The following is a 17368-nucleotide window of genomic DNA, read 5'->3' on the forward strand; positions in this document are numbered from 1 at the left end:
AATAAGACTGGGGTGGCATTTCGCATTTCGAAACGAGTGATTTTTGTTCGTTTCGAACACTTGCCATTATGAATCTCGAAGCGAGCTCGAAACGAGCGAAATGAATAAGGCAGAAGCAGAGTTTCCAGTAAAGTTTGACATTAGGTCATATGAATAAAAACAGGAAGTGGGTTATATCTATGGTATAACCGTAAGGGTGACGAGGACTATCGTTGATTTAGGGATCATTTGTTTGAAGTTGAATCTAAATCCATTCTGAATGAATGAATAAATGAATATTTGGGGGACTTCGAAAACGAGAGCGTTACGTTGGAGGCACAAGGTTTTATGCATCCAATATAGGATACGAAAAACCTTGTTCTGAAGAATAATCTTCAGAAGCTAACCTGCTAACTGTACTTGATTGACAAATCACAAACCCAAATGTATTATATGGATATTTTATGGATAGAAAACATTAAAATAAACTCTTTCGCTTGAATGTAATTTTCAATTCCAAGGGGAACTGGCAGATTATTTTCCAGCAACGATTAGATATTTCCACATTTTCCTCGATACTGGAAGCCCACCAGTGGTTAATACTAACTCGATAACCACCTGTTAATAGTACTTGATTGAAAAATATTTGGTCACAGTGTTACATGAATAGAAAACATTCAAATAAACTCTTTCACATGAATGTATTTTTGAATTCCCAGAGGAACTGGCAGATTATTTTCCAGCAATGATTAGATCTTTCCGGAACTTTCTCGATGCTGAATGGCATCCAAACGGAAAGAATTCTGCGCGTGTATGTGTCGATCCTTCGCCGCCACCTCCTCCAGCACGTTAGGCAACGATGTTGTTTTGTCGATGTCCTCACGAAAAATGAATGTGTCTCACCACCAGAATATCGCTTAAGTATGCTTTTTGCGTGTGATTGAATCGAGAGAAGGTGTGGTTTACGATGGCAATTTGGAAGGCAAACTAGAGGGGAATGAACTCTCTGAGCTCGGAACTTTCGGCGACTGAGCAATAATCGATTGCGGGCGCATACAATATTGGATACGGAAATATCCTACTGATGGGGAAGAATAATCTTCAGAAGCTATCCTGTTAATTGCGATTGATTGAAAAATCACAATACCAAATGTATTTGGTAACAGTGTTACATGGATAGAAAACATTAAAATAAACTCTTTCACATGAATGTGTTTTTAAATTCCCAGAGGAACTGGCAGATTATTTTCCAGAAATGATTAGATCTTTCCGGAACTTTCTCGATGCTGAATGGCATCCAAACGGAAAGAATTCCGCGCGTGTATGTGTATGTAGCGATGTCTTCCCGGGGAACCGTTTGTGGCATCACTCTCCTCCTGATGGATTCCCTTCTGGCCTAGGGTGCACAAACAGGCTCTTGGTGACACCGTTCATCCGCGCTCTCATGATAAACGAAGAGTTTCACCACAACAGCGACAACATGCTCCAATCGCTGTTCAATTAGAACTGAGTGGATTTCCGAGCAGCGCTCGCTTATATACCGATTGGTGATTTCAATAGCCTGTTTTGAAAGCAATTTTAAGACTATTGAAACAAGTTTTTGGATCAAAAAGTAACAAATATAGAACGCGTAGACATTTTATCTTTCGAATGAAGTGTTTATCATACCATTTCGTTCAGTTGTTTAGGAGCTATTAACGCTCAAAATCTCGGTCTCCGACGTAACGCTTTCGTTTTCGAAACTTTGATTTTACACCCCGGTATAGAAATGAAAGACGTAGTCCTACGTCAAAAAAGTATTTACTTATTCTGCCCGTTTCCAAGTAAAGTAAACTTTCCTAGTATTTACTTGAATCCGTATGAATAAATGTTTACTTTACTAATTCAATTTCGAATTCGAACATAGTTTTTACTCTGTCAAACATCTGTCAACTGATTGTTTAGGTTCCGTTTCAAAACGTTTTTTTTGGACAAAGCGTGAATTCGCGATGAAAAAGGAATAGTGTCGACGTCTGGTGGCGACTTTCAATTAGGGACAATAGTTTTGGTCCCTATCTCGTTAGTGTAATACCTATCATATTAGAAGACACGAAGCCAGTTTTCAAATGTTAAAATTTGAATGAAAATGTTCACATCATGTTATTTAATCACTTAAAACACTTTTTTTCCGACTTTTATTTAACCCTTTGTCTATACATTTCCAACATTATTACTGAAACTTTTCATTATAATATAAAGTTGTCTTCAAAAACAATTATCATACAAGATTTTTTCACCACCTGCAAACAAAAGTGTTTTTCATTTAAACAGAATGCCGAATTGGTACGGAAAGGTTATTTTTCATTCATAATTTAAATTTTAAAAACGTGTTCATTCCGCCTGAAAATCAATCAATTTTTTTACGCTCCCCTAAACTCGTAAACGAAGCTCAATGCCATCAATGCGGACCGTTAACTTGTTTAACTTCAAGCGCAAGATAGCAGCATTAAACATAAATAGGATATGAAATCAAAACGAATGAAAGTGTTTTCAGATCCAAAGTATGCTCATGAGCATACTTGATAATTACGAAGTAAATACTTGATGAATGCTGTTTTATTCATATGAAATCAGCTAAACATCCATTTTCGAAAAGTAAATACTTTGTTGTTTCTTTTATTCATACCAAACGTAGTAAAAACTTAATCTCACTGCTCGACTGCTCGAATGAAGTAAAGTAAAGATGAATTTTGTTTTTATTCATACGGCCTATTACGTATCATTATGTTCGAGCATTTTTCAACTCGAAACGAGAACAAATGTCTCCGCAAGAAATGGTTGATCGTCGTATGGGAAAATGCTAGTGGAACGTTGTTTAATGCTAAACCTTACATCAAAGAAAATTTCAATTGCATTTCCTTTGGTTTTGACGTCTATTTGTACAAGTATGTGAGTATAAATACAACACTTTTATTTCAGCACTATGGAATCACAAAGAAATAAATTGCAGTACATTTGTTCATTTTCCGTAGTCCTTAGAATGGGTATATGAGTACCATCAATACACCGGGTATCTTGAATTCGAAAAATATTACTTTGTTTCATTAATCGATGTTGTATCCAATTCGATCCATTTTTCGCATTAGCTTCTTTCCAGAAATGGCATCATTTCATTGAACACTGATGAAACTGTTGGTTGAGCCACACCAAGTAAAAAGTTTTCTCCTTTATTACATTAATTTGGTCGGCCAGAAGCCAGAACATTCAAAACGGCCTCTAATTTCAAAGCTGCAGGAGAAAGCAGTGCTTCTGAAAGTTGTTTGGAACACGTTTGTATCCGAAACTTGAAACAAAAGAATAATTATTATCATTTATATCCAAAACGTATATAAGACAAACTCGCTCATTTTCGCTTAGCGCGAGACACTTTTATCCCTCAATCCTCGCCTCTGTTGAATAAGCGTGCTCTCTTCTTCACTATCGCTATCGTTAAAAAACATTTGGCGATCTTTTCTTTTTAGTCACAATTCTAATATAATATCAAATTAAATTTGTTTTTCGGCATTGATATTAGCAATAGCCGTGAAGTTTGCTTTGTTTACAAATCCAAAAATTTGACATTTCTCTTCGAGACAAATTTTGCTCGAAATCTAGTACATTGAAAATAATAACTCGAAAAAGATACATAATGCTAGAATAAATTCGATTCGAGTTCAAATTACCACGAAACGAGTTACTCGTTTCGAAATGCGCAATGTCACCCCTGGATACGAAAAGATGTTAGATGTGTGGGTACCACACGAGTTAATTCAAATATCGAATTTCCAGCTGCAAGTTGCCCCATTTCTTAAGTTAGCGCGACTAAGACAAATTAAAACGGTACAAAAGGTGGTCGAGCCAAGATTGACGGTCAGCAAGATTTTGCTATGTGTTTGGTGGGATTCATCGAGCATCAACTACTATGAGGTCCTACGGCACAAGTTTCAATTCGAATCTGTAAAGGGTGTACCGTTTAAAATCCGCACACACAAAATTCATTCTCAAAATTCGACTTTTTATCCGATTATCACCGTTCCCAGGGAGTAAAAAAAAACAAAGTTAGTTTTGGCATCATTCATTTAATTTTTTTCGCCTTTTTATCCGAATGCACGATCCTTGGCCTCAAGGTGAAGGTGGAAGCTAGCCACATATGGCTGTCACAATGGCGCTCATTTCATTCATCTCCCTCCCTTACCCCTCGCCCGAAAATCAATAATTTAGCGAAACAGTGAGAAGAAAATGATCGTTTGCACACACTTCCCACCAAGTAATATTAATCAAAATCTAATCGATTACTCATCAAATATCAAATTTTCATCTGCCGTTGCAATGTATAGTGGAAAACGTCGTAAAACTCGAGCTAGTGCTCTGAAAGTTAACTTCTCATTTTTCAATTTCCCGCAATGGTTTTGTTTGTATTGGTGAAAACATCTTTATTTTTTCGACACTGATGCCAGACAACATCATTGAAACAGCTATAAAAACCACTCAATAAAATGTTATTCCTGAGTCATAGCGTTTCATGTCATGGAAATCAATATAATAAAATTGTGTTGATATCAATATAATTATTATGTTCTATAATGTAAGTTTTTGCTACTTGAACATTGGTTAAGAAAATTGTATTGCCAACGAAGAAAAGGGTTAAGGCTTTCCAACGTGAGTATGTGAAAACAATACGATCAACGAAGAAAATTTTTGGGGAATTATCACTATCGAGTTACTGTGCGGAAAAACTTGTTGATACATTTAACTTCAGTATTGAATTGATATTTTTTTTCAAATGTATTCTAAGACTCTTGTTAGTGAAGCGCCACACAGTCTGATAAGTGAATTGATCTATTTACGTACGAAGATCAAAACAAACGAAACAAATTGCTCATCTCTCACAAACACTATTTCTCTATTTTTACACATGGTTTTACCTATACTTCACAAAGGCTTGCTTACACATTCACCTTAACTCAAGCTATGGGGTTCTGCACGACCTCAGTATCGACAGTTTTTTACGTTTTATCCCAAGCTTTCTTCTTTTCTTCTACATTCTTCACAACTTAGGTCGTTTTAGTAATGGCCCAATATTTTTCTATTGGATGCAGTTCCGGAGTGTTCCGAATCTTTTCGCACTAAATCGACATCATTCACACGTCCTTCATTTTGTGACATGATGCCAAAGTCGGCCAGAAAACCGTCGGACCGTCGTGAGTCTTCAGGAGAGGAAGAAGCCGCTTTTGGAGACTCTTCCAAATACACCGGTCCATTCATGGTGCTTGCGGTAACGAAAGGTGTACTCCGCTTTTCACAAGTACAAATCGCTTGCCAGATTAAAAACATCTTGGCGAACTTCGATATCTTCTGTGTCTGGAGGTTCTCGGGAACATCCAACTTATCTTTGGCAGTGACATACAAGTTTCCTGGAGTGTGGTTGAAGACGTCTTGTCCGCCATTACGCAGCAGTGTGGTTCCGTTAACTTTTGTTCGTACCATTTCCGGACACGGCTTTTTGCGACCGTATTCTGTTTCTTGTCGCGGTTCGGGGACTTCAGAACCTTAAACGTACATGGTCCAGCTCGAGTTTAGGTATTCTGCACAAATGTATTGCTCATATGCAACTTTTTAGCCACATCTCAAACTTTGGAGGTACTCAGAAAAGTAAATAGGTGAACTTGCGGTTTGTGAGTTCCCCGAGGAGGTCATATCCCGCCCATTAGGTATGTACTGCTAGGAAGATCGCTCCACTGTGGTCCAAGTGTGAGCGCATTGACAAACAGCAATACTGTTCGAATGTTGCCCGGACAGCCGGACCAAACCTATCAGGCTGCTGGTACGTTGTCGGAACTGATCGATTGGTTCCACCAGGTGATGCGCAAGGATGAAAGCTGGTGGGGCTATCGGCGTTTACGGTACGATTCTACTTTCATGATGAAGGTTAGATTTACAGAATTCGTTTGCACCTCGTTCCCGTTGGGAGACTAGCACACCGAACCCGTCGAACGCGAATATGTGACCGATGATGTCAAAAATGGTGTCCCACCGCTGACAAATTTGGGCGTGAATTTGACACTGATCAGTATACAATGATTAAGTTTCATTCGGTGACTTTTCGTGTCTTCTATCACATTGATTCCACTATACTATGTGAAACTTTAATTCATTAACTTACAAAAATAAAAAGTTCTGACGGTAAGGTCACACGGGATCTGAATATTAGTTGCAGGTATTATAAAACGTTAAATCAATTAAACAAAAGTTGAAAATAGAGGTTACTATTTTTCCAATGTTTTGTTCGCCGGATTAGATTAATTCGCTAAAGTACCGTCGATGGGGATGTGACCCATTCAAAAGTTTTATGTGTAAATACATGTGCAAATGCATCAAAATTTGATAAATTATTAAACAATAACTTCTTGTACTACAGTAAAGTATTTGTACCACAAGTAAAGCAGATCATATCTGATATAATATGTAATTAAAATACAACATTTGTGGATTTATCATCAGCTCCGTAGTAATTTGTATCGGTTCTTTCTTGAAACAGAAGAATAGATACTTATTTCCGCCTAAGAAATAGGAGGTAAATTGTTAATAATTGTCGATAAAAAACAATTGAAGTTGACATTGTGTTGAAGAAGCAACGATATCATTCTGGGTGCTCCGTGAGCTATTTGACAAACTCTGAAATCTCAAATTAATATCTACCGTCTGACCATGTACAAGCATTGTTTGGTCAAAAGCATTTTGGTAACACGTACGGAAATCTGGATTAAAGGTGGGCCCCTCTCTGGGAGGTCGGGAAATAATGAATTTTCGTGAATTTCTTTCGAATGTTACAAATAAAGTGAAGTATTCGGGTATTTTGGTTATTGTTTAAGGTTTATCTGAAGTTGTATTTTCCATTTCTTGAGTGCACGAATAATGATTATTACACTGTTGACAGCTGGATGCGTAGTTGCTGTCTGTGAATTGAAACCTTGCTGGTGATATCGGTTCTGAACTAACGGGGTATCGTAGAACAAATTCCAATGAATATTTTGAAACTTTGAGGCAATACCTAAAGCGTTACATAGGGCTTTTTGAAAATTCGAAACATTGCCAATATGGCGGCCTGTTTTTGAAAATAAGTTATTTTACATGAAAAATCGCTGTTTAGAAGCTCGAAAAACTGGAAAAAATAAGATATCAAAAAACAACTATGTAACGCTTTAGATAATCCATTTTTACAGGATGATAACAAATTTCAGCTGAATCGGTCGAGTAGATCCTGAGATATCGATACCATCAGTTGAAAAAACATGGTTTCGAGAAAAACACGTTTCAAAACTCGTACAGCAATACTACATTCCTTGATGTGATTTCATACTTTTGGCTGTAACTTTCCAACGAAATCAAATATCGAATATTCTTTTGGGATAATATTTCTGAGGGCATTAGCTTCTCAAAAATGCAAAAAACTAAAATTTGATTTTTTCGATTGATATGTTTCTCACAATGCTACTTAAATAGGTTGTCCTACAAATAATAATAAAAATACAAAACTGTAGAATGAATATGCCATGAATTAACTTTAAAAATTTCAAATTGTCCTTTCAAAGGTTACGAGAGAATTAGTTTCGCTATCCTTATCGGACTTTTCAAGGTTGGAGGAAAATGAACTTTGGTGTTTCAAACTTCTATAATAGAAAGGAGAAAAATTAAATTCTGTTCTCGCTCTAGTCAGTCAGTCAACAGCCTTCCTTGAGGCTGGAAGGCAGTCTTCCATGTTTCACAAAAAACACTGCGTCCGGAATAAACATGTCCACGCTGCTGTTTACAGTTTTGTGTTTGAGTACAAACATGATTTTTTCGTACCTATGTTAGAAAATGTGACATGTTTGTGTTCGTGGTATGTTTGGACATACGATGTTTAATCCCAATGTTTCACATGATGTTCGAACATGGTGTACAGTTTCTCTTGCATTTTCACCCCAAGCACCGGCAGTTCGTAGAGTAGAAGAAGCGAATCGGACACCACACCACCACCACTCAACGCGTGGTGTATTGGTATGTTGACATGGAAAAAATGCTTTCCTTTCATGACAATGGGTGCTTCATCAAAAATATTGGGCAAATAAAATAAACCTCTTTTTCTGTTGTGAACAAAATAAACATCGATTGATATGAGAGTTTTTCACATTTGATATCATTATTTAGTGCACGCATCAATTTATATATTGAATTCATGTAACATTCGCTATTATTAGCTATTTGAGCAAGTACTAAAATTGAATTATTCAGCAGTGACATGTTAGGCGTGACGCTAACCACTCGACAATACTGCTTGTTCGCGACGATCGCGGCCCGAGCTATAAAACGAGCGGTGAAGAGGAGAAGAAAGGATGATGCAATCGCATGCACACATACCATATGTAGTGCAGTGTAAGTGTAGCTTTTAGTTTTTTCCTTCATTCAGTTTGTGATAACATCGAGAAATTAATGGTGTGTTTTAGCCGCTGAAATTTCTCTGCTGGTTCTGCTGTGTGCCGCTGAAGGTTGCATCTAAAACTAATTTTTGGGTATTTATTTTTTTGGTCAGCATTTGTACGACGTCGCCCGCTATGCAGTCGGCTCCCCAGACTTTAATTGCCAACATGCACGCAAAAAAAAAATAGAAAGCTTCTTTCTATTCAGAGAATGTTTTCTTTGAACGAAACCAAGGATTATTTAATCAGACTTGCAAAATGTGCATGAACGATCTATAAACTTTTACTTAGTCGCGGTAATACATACACACACTCTTTACAGATACACGGGCCGAAGGTTGTGCAGTCCACTGATGATTCAACAAGAGCCAAAGGTTGTACCGCTCATGACAACTCTACACGAGCTGATGATTACGCCGGCTAGTTCAATTGGTAAATAAAATATGGTGTCGTATTATTTGTATTCAATATGAAGTGTATATGTAAGAAACAAAACAATGTAAAAAAAACTCATGGTTTCATAATTTTAATGAGCTAAATTGTTCATGAAGTTTTGTAACTGATTGTTTTTTAATAGATGACAATTGTATTGTGACTTACTTCCATCTTCATCAAGCAGCAAAAAGGTCCAAAGAACAGTCGTATTGTTAGTCCTTGGGAGCAGCAACAATTACAATGCAATGTTGCTTAATTGTAAACTATTTTTCTCAAATCACAAACACCGATACTGTGAGCCTTGAAAGTATCATCATATCATCGCGAAAATAACGAATATTTGTTTGCTTCTACACTGCTTTTCACAACTGTAGAACCACTCTTTTTTTTTGAGTTTCCAGAGATATGTAAGAAATCGGTTGAATTGGGGTACACTCATACCTCGCTATACGGCCGCTCATTATACGGCTTTTCGTAGAACAAGCTTGGAACCGATCCGATAGAGTTTGTATGAATTTGTATTGGAATAATTGATTCGTTATACGGCTTTTTTCTTAGCGGACCAGGAACGTATCTAGGCCGTAAAGCGAGGTATGGGTGTATTTGGTGTAAGACATTATAACTAGACTGACCATTTGAACTTTATTGTTGTGTCCAGGCGCAAAACATTCAAAAAACTAAAATTCCAGTTCATATTTATAGAAACAGATGAAAAAACTCTCACTCCTTCACAAAATTAACCCCAATTTCACATGTACTACAATAACTTTTTAATTCGTAGGTCATCCTTAGTTCTCAATCAGTTCAAATTACTCATTCGGGATGGTTTTGACCAAGTTACGCCATATTGTAGTGTGTATCTCATTCTACGCAGAGGATACTACTCGTTTAAGAGCTTCTACTGCTTGTAAGCTGCATCTACTATTCGTACGATCACTCCTCATAAGTTCTTGGTAGGGTTTTGATTTGGTAAACAAGCTGACCAGTCCAGAATCTGAGGTCCTTATTCATCAAACCATGTCATGACTTTCCGGATTTTATGAATTCATACCAAATTACCCCATTATCACAAAAACAGCAGTAAATGATTCTGAAGTACTTCGTTGCACTCAGGGGTATGACTAGAACGTCAAATCCCTCATACTGCCAGTGTACTCAATATTGCTGCGGTTCTCTGACATTTTGGTTCTGTCTATTACTGTTGTTCACAACTCGGTCCGGTTATATAGTCGAATAGTGGCTAACTTTAAACTCCATGTTAAATGTGAACACCTTCATGTGAAACCGAAATATGAAAATCGCTCATGCAGCGCAATTTTCTTTATTTTTACTATCTCCGTGATTTCAACGATTTCAATCCTCGCAAATGATATGTTGGTAAACAAATGACGCCATATTGATTTTGATTTTGGGTAGCCTATATTCAATTGATTGCCATAATGAAATCTGTGTTTTTGATCTCAAAAAATCTTTTTATCTCAGTTTTTCTTCAGGAAATCTGTATCGAAATTTATTTTAAATTCACAAGTCAAATTTGAATCATAATTTTAGCTTTAGTATCATTGATTGGCATCTGAATTATGAATTTGACGACGTTGGTGGTATCCACGTAGAGATTCGCATTCACTGTGCTTAAGTAGGAAAAAGATAAACAGTGTTAATTATTTATTGTAAAGCTAGCAGATGACACAGACTTTTGCTTCACTTCGCCTTAGATTGAACATGAGGAAGCAGTACTACACGCTAAATATGAATGCCAAGTCTCATTCAGACTGATTCGAATGCTATATGAATAAAATTGGTCAGATGGGAAAAAGTGTTATTTAGATCAAGCCATAGCTAATATTAGATCGTTATTTTGAAAAATCTGTAAATCTACCTAAAAAAAAGTCTGTAATCTGTAACTACAGATTTTTGGTTTCAAAAAGTCTGGAAAATCTGTATAAATACAGATTATTCTGGAGATATGGTAACACTGCTTCTGACATTTCATTCGTTGAGAAAATTCTCTCCAAACCATAAAAATCCCATATCAAAAGATTCGGGTCCAATAATGTGGAAGCTAATCCAATGGGTTTCACCATTTCAGGAGAACTTGTCCGATAAAAAGAAATTCAACTTGAATAGAATTTCTTCATACTGGAAGGACTTACGGAACGTGTCATGTAATTTCTTAACTCGTAACTTTCCGGGCGGAAGTTTGATGGTTTGGGGAAAACATTTTCAAAAAGCCCTGGTTCAGATAGCTTTTCATCAACACGAATGCACAGTCAGAAGTGCAATGAAGTAATTAAGAATCATTTACTTCTTTTTTTTTGCATCAAAAACACCGTGATAATTGGGTGATTTGGCATAAATTCACTACACTACACCTCAAACGATGAGGTGAAGGCATTTGTCAAGTCCTGGATTCACGAAAGCATATGTGTATAATTTTTCAGCCAACCCTCGAATGTATAAAATATAGTGGAAGGGTGGTAAAGACGGACATCTTAGATAAAAGTTGATTTTTCCTTGAATTTCACCAAAAAAAATATATAGCTTTCTCACCACGACTCGATAGTCTAATTCTCTGTTAATAATAAAAATTTCGCTAAATTGATGTGTCCGACCTCTTTGAAAAATTAGAAAGAGTCGGGGAAGACGGACACTTGAAGGGAAAGATGGACATCAGGGGTGGGAAAGATGGACACTAATTGAAAAGTTATATTTTGAATTTCAAGTTGATGTACTCAGGCATCTGGAATGACAGTTTCGGATTTCGTTTTAAAAACTTTATGCTAGGCTGTTGCAGCCATCTGAGTTAATTTATTGAACGTATGCTCCGTTTTTTCGGTCAGTTCGAAAACAAATTTTGCAGATAATTTTTATGTTTTCATTCATAGTTTTGACAAAAGACCAACTAGGTGCACACAATATGTGTCAAAAATATTAATACACTGATGCAATACAGTACGTCATTCAAATTTTGAATAAACATGTAATTTATCAATAATATATAAGTGTCCATTAGAGTGCCAATAAAAATGGTCATCTCGGATAAGTTACCCAATTAAAAATGTTCACCACCAAAATACCCTATGCAAAATATCAGCTCATTCGGACTTAAGCTAGAGTGGCGCAAAGCGGTCAAAGTTTATTTCAAGACATTTGGCATAAAAAAAAAATGAAAACCCCGATTTTCTTTACTCCCCCCTTGGGTGATTTTTGAATTTCCTAAAAACTCAAACTGCGACGCTTTGCGCCACTCTCCTTTCAGTGCGATTGAGCATAGGGTGTTTTTTCAAGGTGGTGAACATTATTATGGGGTAACTTTTCGAAATTCGAGATGACCATTTTCATTGGCGCCCAACTACGTGCACATAAAACTTCGTTTAAATTTTAAATAATAATTATTTGTACTACAGTTAAGTATTATGTATTGAAGGCAGTGTAAATATGTCTCCTATCAAACAGCTCACAGCTTTCGAAAATATTCGCAATATTTGTCAAGATATTACTTATAGTAACTTTCTCCGTTTTTTACCCAATCTCACCCCTATGACTCACTCTTACCCCCATCGATGGTACCTTTAGAATGACAACAAAACGCTGCATATTTCAAATCGGACAATCCGAAGCATCTCAAATAAAAATTAGGTGAAGGTCAACTGTACAACAAGTTTTACAACAGGATGTGGCGCCATGTCATGCAGTCACGCGTCAAATCGAACTAAAGCCTGCGATTGACTGTACTTCGATTGAAAAAAAATGAAGGGACAGGCAACGGTGCGATGGTACATCGTGCTTGTAGATCAATATAACAGCAAATTATTGAGTCAACGATTTATCTTATCTATGCATGCAAGACTATGCACAGCTTCAGTACAACGAGCTCTTTCTCAAACCTCAGAACCGGGATGACATTGTTGAAGACACTCGGTGTTTGGTAGAACTAGCGTAAATGAATACGAGTATTCCGCTGTGCCTCAGTGAATGCGTCTCGGTTCTAGATATTAGTCTTCCACTCATGTGAAAGCTATGCCGGATTGTTGCTAACGAAGTAGTACGAAGACAAGTTTGATCGGTAGAGTTGAACTTCATTGGAAATGTGGAACGGTCCGTTACATTGTGCAGTCGATTCCTTCTAACTGACGGCTTACGAAATGTTTTCAAAATCTATTGGAACCTATAATAAGTTATCACTGGTTTGCGACAGATTATTCATTATTTTTTTTAAACAAAGCATTAATTTTTACGACAATCCACAAGAAAACATATTTCTGGAGTGGATTATCAACCCTCATTTTGGCAAATGTCAAATTATTGCTTTGAAACATTTCAAACCTTTGAACAGAAATGTTGTCAAGATGAGAAAACCAAAATTGGGTCAACCCGTTTGTACTTAACCACACCACATCAATCAGCCATACAACAATCAAGCCAACCAGTCGACGAGCTTTCACATGTGCTCCACCGAATATTCCAAAATAAACGCAAATAATTCGCACGACGCCGTCACCTTAAAAGCGAAGAGGGAAAGAGCGAAGGCGAGGCCATTAAACCCAAAATCAGTCGGCACGCTCCAGCCCTACCTCAGACAGGGAGAACTGCTTGCAAATTAGTATAGGTCAGTTCATCCACACATTATCACAAATAATAACATAAGCATCATCAACTTCGTCATCATCAGCTGATGACCGACTGACTGACTTGCTCCTCACAGCATTTTATTGTGTAAACAAAATTCTACCGCATTTCTTTGGAATCAGCAGTAAATTTTACAGGCAATCGTTGATTGCAAATTGAATGAGTTTCAATCGAAGCGACAAAAATGAATGCTCGATTTCGACGGTGATCAAATCAAAACGAGTGCATTCAAATGGGTCACGAGAAGTTTGGCACGTGCGACATGAGTCAACCCATTCACGTACATCATCGTAAAGATTTCTGTTTGTCAAGCAAAAGTTAAACATACACAAACTGTGTTACAACAAACGCGATCAAATTTCACAGAACCCTCCGAAATTGACAACTATTCATTTAACGCAATTATCGCTGGCACTGACATAACATTCTGATTTTTTGCTGACGCACAAAACGGAAGTTGTAATAGAATTGGGTGTCGCTAATGTTGCCACCTCGCGTTTCCGTGTTTCGTAATCCATAAGCATTGCGTATACAATTTTTATTTCGTCAAGAACAGCAACAAAAAAATGTAATAAACATAAACATTATGATTTTTTTTTCAGCGCTATCACCGACCTGCCGAAGGTGGTGAGCCTCATCGCAAAAGTGGCACCGAAAAGTCCGCTCCGGAGGAGCCTCTACAACAGCTCGGCACACTTCCAGCGCGAGAAATATATCCTCGACATCGTCCTGCCAACTTTCGAAAAGTTCCAGGAAACCAGAGGGCTTCAAACATCGCAGATGTTCAGCCACTATCCGACGGCGATCGCATCCGATTGCAGCGAAGGCCAGGAGTACATTCTGCTGGCGGACTTGTCCGCGCAAGGCTTCAAAAACTTCCAGCGAACGGAACCGCTAGACTACGAAGACGTGCGGACAATCCTTAACAATCTGGCGGAGTTCCATGCGGTTTCGTTTGCCATGAAGGACCAGAAGCCGGAGATATTCAGCAAAATCATAAGCCAACTGGCCGAGACCATATTCGTGGCCCCGTTACACAGCTCCTTCGAGGGTTTCCTGAAGCGACAGGTCGACTACGCGATCAAGACGCTAGAGCACAATCCGGCCGAAGGGGACGAAGTGGTCCGCAAGCGGTTGTTTCAGTTCCGCGATGAGTACGGTCCGTCGATGGTGGACTGCGTGGAGAATCGAGAGGATGTGGTGATTTGCCACGGTGATTGCTGGATTAGTAACATTCTGTATCGGCACAAGGTGGGTGAATGGAAGCGTTTAAATTGTTTACAACACATAATGAACCCGGTGACCGGGAAGAATGACGAAGAAAATAAGAGTAACAGCAGTAACCCAAGAGTAGAAGGCGATAAGTCACAAATAGGCTAAACATATTCAAACACAATGCACAATGATCCAGTGAACGAATTTAACCACCAACCATATTGCCACCAACGATTTTATTTTTTTCTCTTATTTAACAAAACATTATCACTTCCAGTCTTATGTGGTAACTAGTTCTGATATCTAGCAACATGCGAAAAAATCAAAAACTATTCATTTTGGAGTCATTTTCATGTTAACAACTCCCAATTTAGAACAGCAAGAGCAAATTTCCTGAAAAGTCACTGAAAAACAGTCAATTTTTTGAAGTTTTCAATACATATGAACTGTTTAGGACCTGCTGAGTCTGATCATGAGTATAATGCCAACAACATTCTACACTAGTCGGGCAGTGCCACCAATTTTTTCAATTTTTTTTAACTGTTTTGCGTATCGAAAACAAATGTTTTGTGTATTTTAGCATGTAAACATGTCGTTTTGTTGTAGTTTGCGTTAATTACATGCCTAGTTCTCACGGCCCATTGAAGGGTTAAAGGAAATTTCTGAAATAGGTTTAATTGATTACACCCAGGTTGTTTTTTACGCGGGGGGATACGTACCTCGTAAAAAATACCGCGTTAATTTGTAAATCCGCGTGAAAAACCCATTAATTGGAAAATCCGTGTAAAAAAAACCATGTCACCTAATGATGGATAAGGGACTATCCTTACGTAGAACGGAAGTAAGAAGTTGAGTGTTACTCGCTTCCGAAAACCCGTAGTTTTTTCCTGCAATTTCGTTGGTTACTGGTAGCTATAGTTCGGTTTCCTCACGAACAGTTCTGCGATTGGACCCATGAAATTGCTCATAGTAAGAAAATGAACGTGAATGTTTGAAGGTATTGATAACAAAAAACAAATTTTAGGCGGGACGAAGTTTGCCGGGTCAGCTAGTGTATGGATAAAATGAAGAAAAAAAATCTCATCAATGTAATATAAGATAATTATCATTATCGAACACAATTATCAAGTTTTCACACTAGAAAAATTATAGGAGGTTGTGTTCAAGACACGACCGCGTTGTTGACGTAGAACTACGCTGTAGTTCAATTCAAGTCGCTTGTTCATAACTGCGGATATTATTTTATAATGCTCCAAAAATTTTGAAATAACCATTCTACCAGTTTGGTCACCCTGAAATGTTTTTTTTATTGTAGAATCATTTGACGATAATTGTTTGATGATTCATTCTTGTGCTCGCAGAATAATACATGCTCGAGATAAGCGCAGCTGTCATCCTTAGTGGAGAAAGTTTTGCTACTTGCAAGCGAAACCAAATAACATACAAAATTCCAGAACGACATTTACTTTCTTTGTGACTAAATAAACGAAACAAACTCTATCTGTTAATCTCAACAACCTTGAAAAGAGTAGCACTGCTTCATTATGAACAAGATTAGCGCAAATGAATTCCTAGTTGAAAGACTGGCACGCGACTGGCACGTGAGCCCAAATAAATTAATAACTTAATATAACTTATTGAATAACTTGGTATTGTCCAAATATTTTTTTGGCGCACAACCTTAACACCTGCTTCACCATAGCGTCAGTTCAATGCATTGATGCAATGTCAAAGGCACCAACGAAGCCTTTATGATGACAGAAAACAAACAATGTTAACTGCTTGGAAAAAGGCTGAATATTTGCCTCAGCAGAGATTCATTACTAATACCCTAGCGTAAATATTTCCCTCCTGCTATTTCCCCTCCTTGTATATAATTATCATTACGACTGCATAATTTGCAACACCAAACAATCGTCAATCAGAGCATAAAAAAATTAGGCGATTGTTGCATCGTTACAGGGCCAATGCACACGGGAGCAGATACAAATGGGGTTTCAGCGTAGCGAAGATGCACTGTTTTTACGTACGGATAATGAAGCACGCACGTACGCATACAAATATTCATATATCGATGGCTTGAAGCTGCTAAATATTCACACACTTATCTCCGTTTTGCGCTCTTCTCAACAGAAGCCCTTTCTGTTAATATTGCCAGTCTAGATAAGCTTTGCTGTAATCCTTTGTGGAGAGAGTTTTCCTACCGTCATGCAAAACCAAATCACTGACAAAATTCCAGAACATTTATTTTCTTAGTGAGCTGACGATAACATAGCTTGATGATTCCCCACGCAATTGTGTAGCTCAGAACCTTAATGCAATGGCGCCAGTTTGATGCAATGATTGCAAACATAAGTTCTATTCAGTTCATTGAAATATCATTCTTCAATTAATCCATCGAAAGATTCTTATAGGACCGAAAATAAAAAAACACTCATTCATCGCTCCCTACTTTTTCACCAGCACGTATGCAATCATCAATGCCCACGCTAGCTACAATGAGCACCATCCATGTGTGCGCGTCGTTAGTTAAACTATCGACCACGAGGGTATTACATGCTGGGAACAAATTTTCCCTCTACTTTGATGTGTCGATTTCTCCGTATCTTCAATTTCAACCAATCAGAAGTGGG

At 37.6% G+C, this 17368-nt stretch overlaps 2 protein-coding genes across 3 annotated transcripts in view; one reads left to right on the plus strand and one right to left on the minus strand.

Annotated features, from left to right (window-relative positions):
* Positions 1–17368, minus strand: part of LOC129774864 (transport and Golgi organization protein 2) — a 116765-nt gene that overhangs the window by 71347 nt on the left and 28050 nt on the right. The gene's annotated exons all lie outside the window — the stretch shown is intronic.
* The window catches only part of LOC129774863 (uncharacterized), a 34284-nt gene that overhangs the window by 3930 nt on the left and 12986 nt on the right, over positions 1–17368 (plus strand). For both annotated transcript variants that reach the window (XM_055778893.1, XM_055778894.1), the window contains exon 2: positions 14123–14771. In XM_055778893.1, coding sequence (XP_055634868.1) covers positions 14123–14771 — 649 coding nt within the window. The remainder of the gene's footprint in view (positions 1–14122; positions 14772–17368) is intronic.

Source organism: Toxorhynchites rutilus, chromosome 3 (assembly GCF_029784135.1).
Source record: "Toxorhynchites rutilus septentrionalis strain SRP chromosome 3, ASM2978413v1, whole genome shotgun sequence".
NCBI classification, from domain to species: domain Eukaryota; kingdom Metazoa; phylum Arthropoda; class Insecta; order Diptera; family Culicidae; genus Toxorhynchites; species Toxorhynchites rutilus.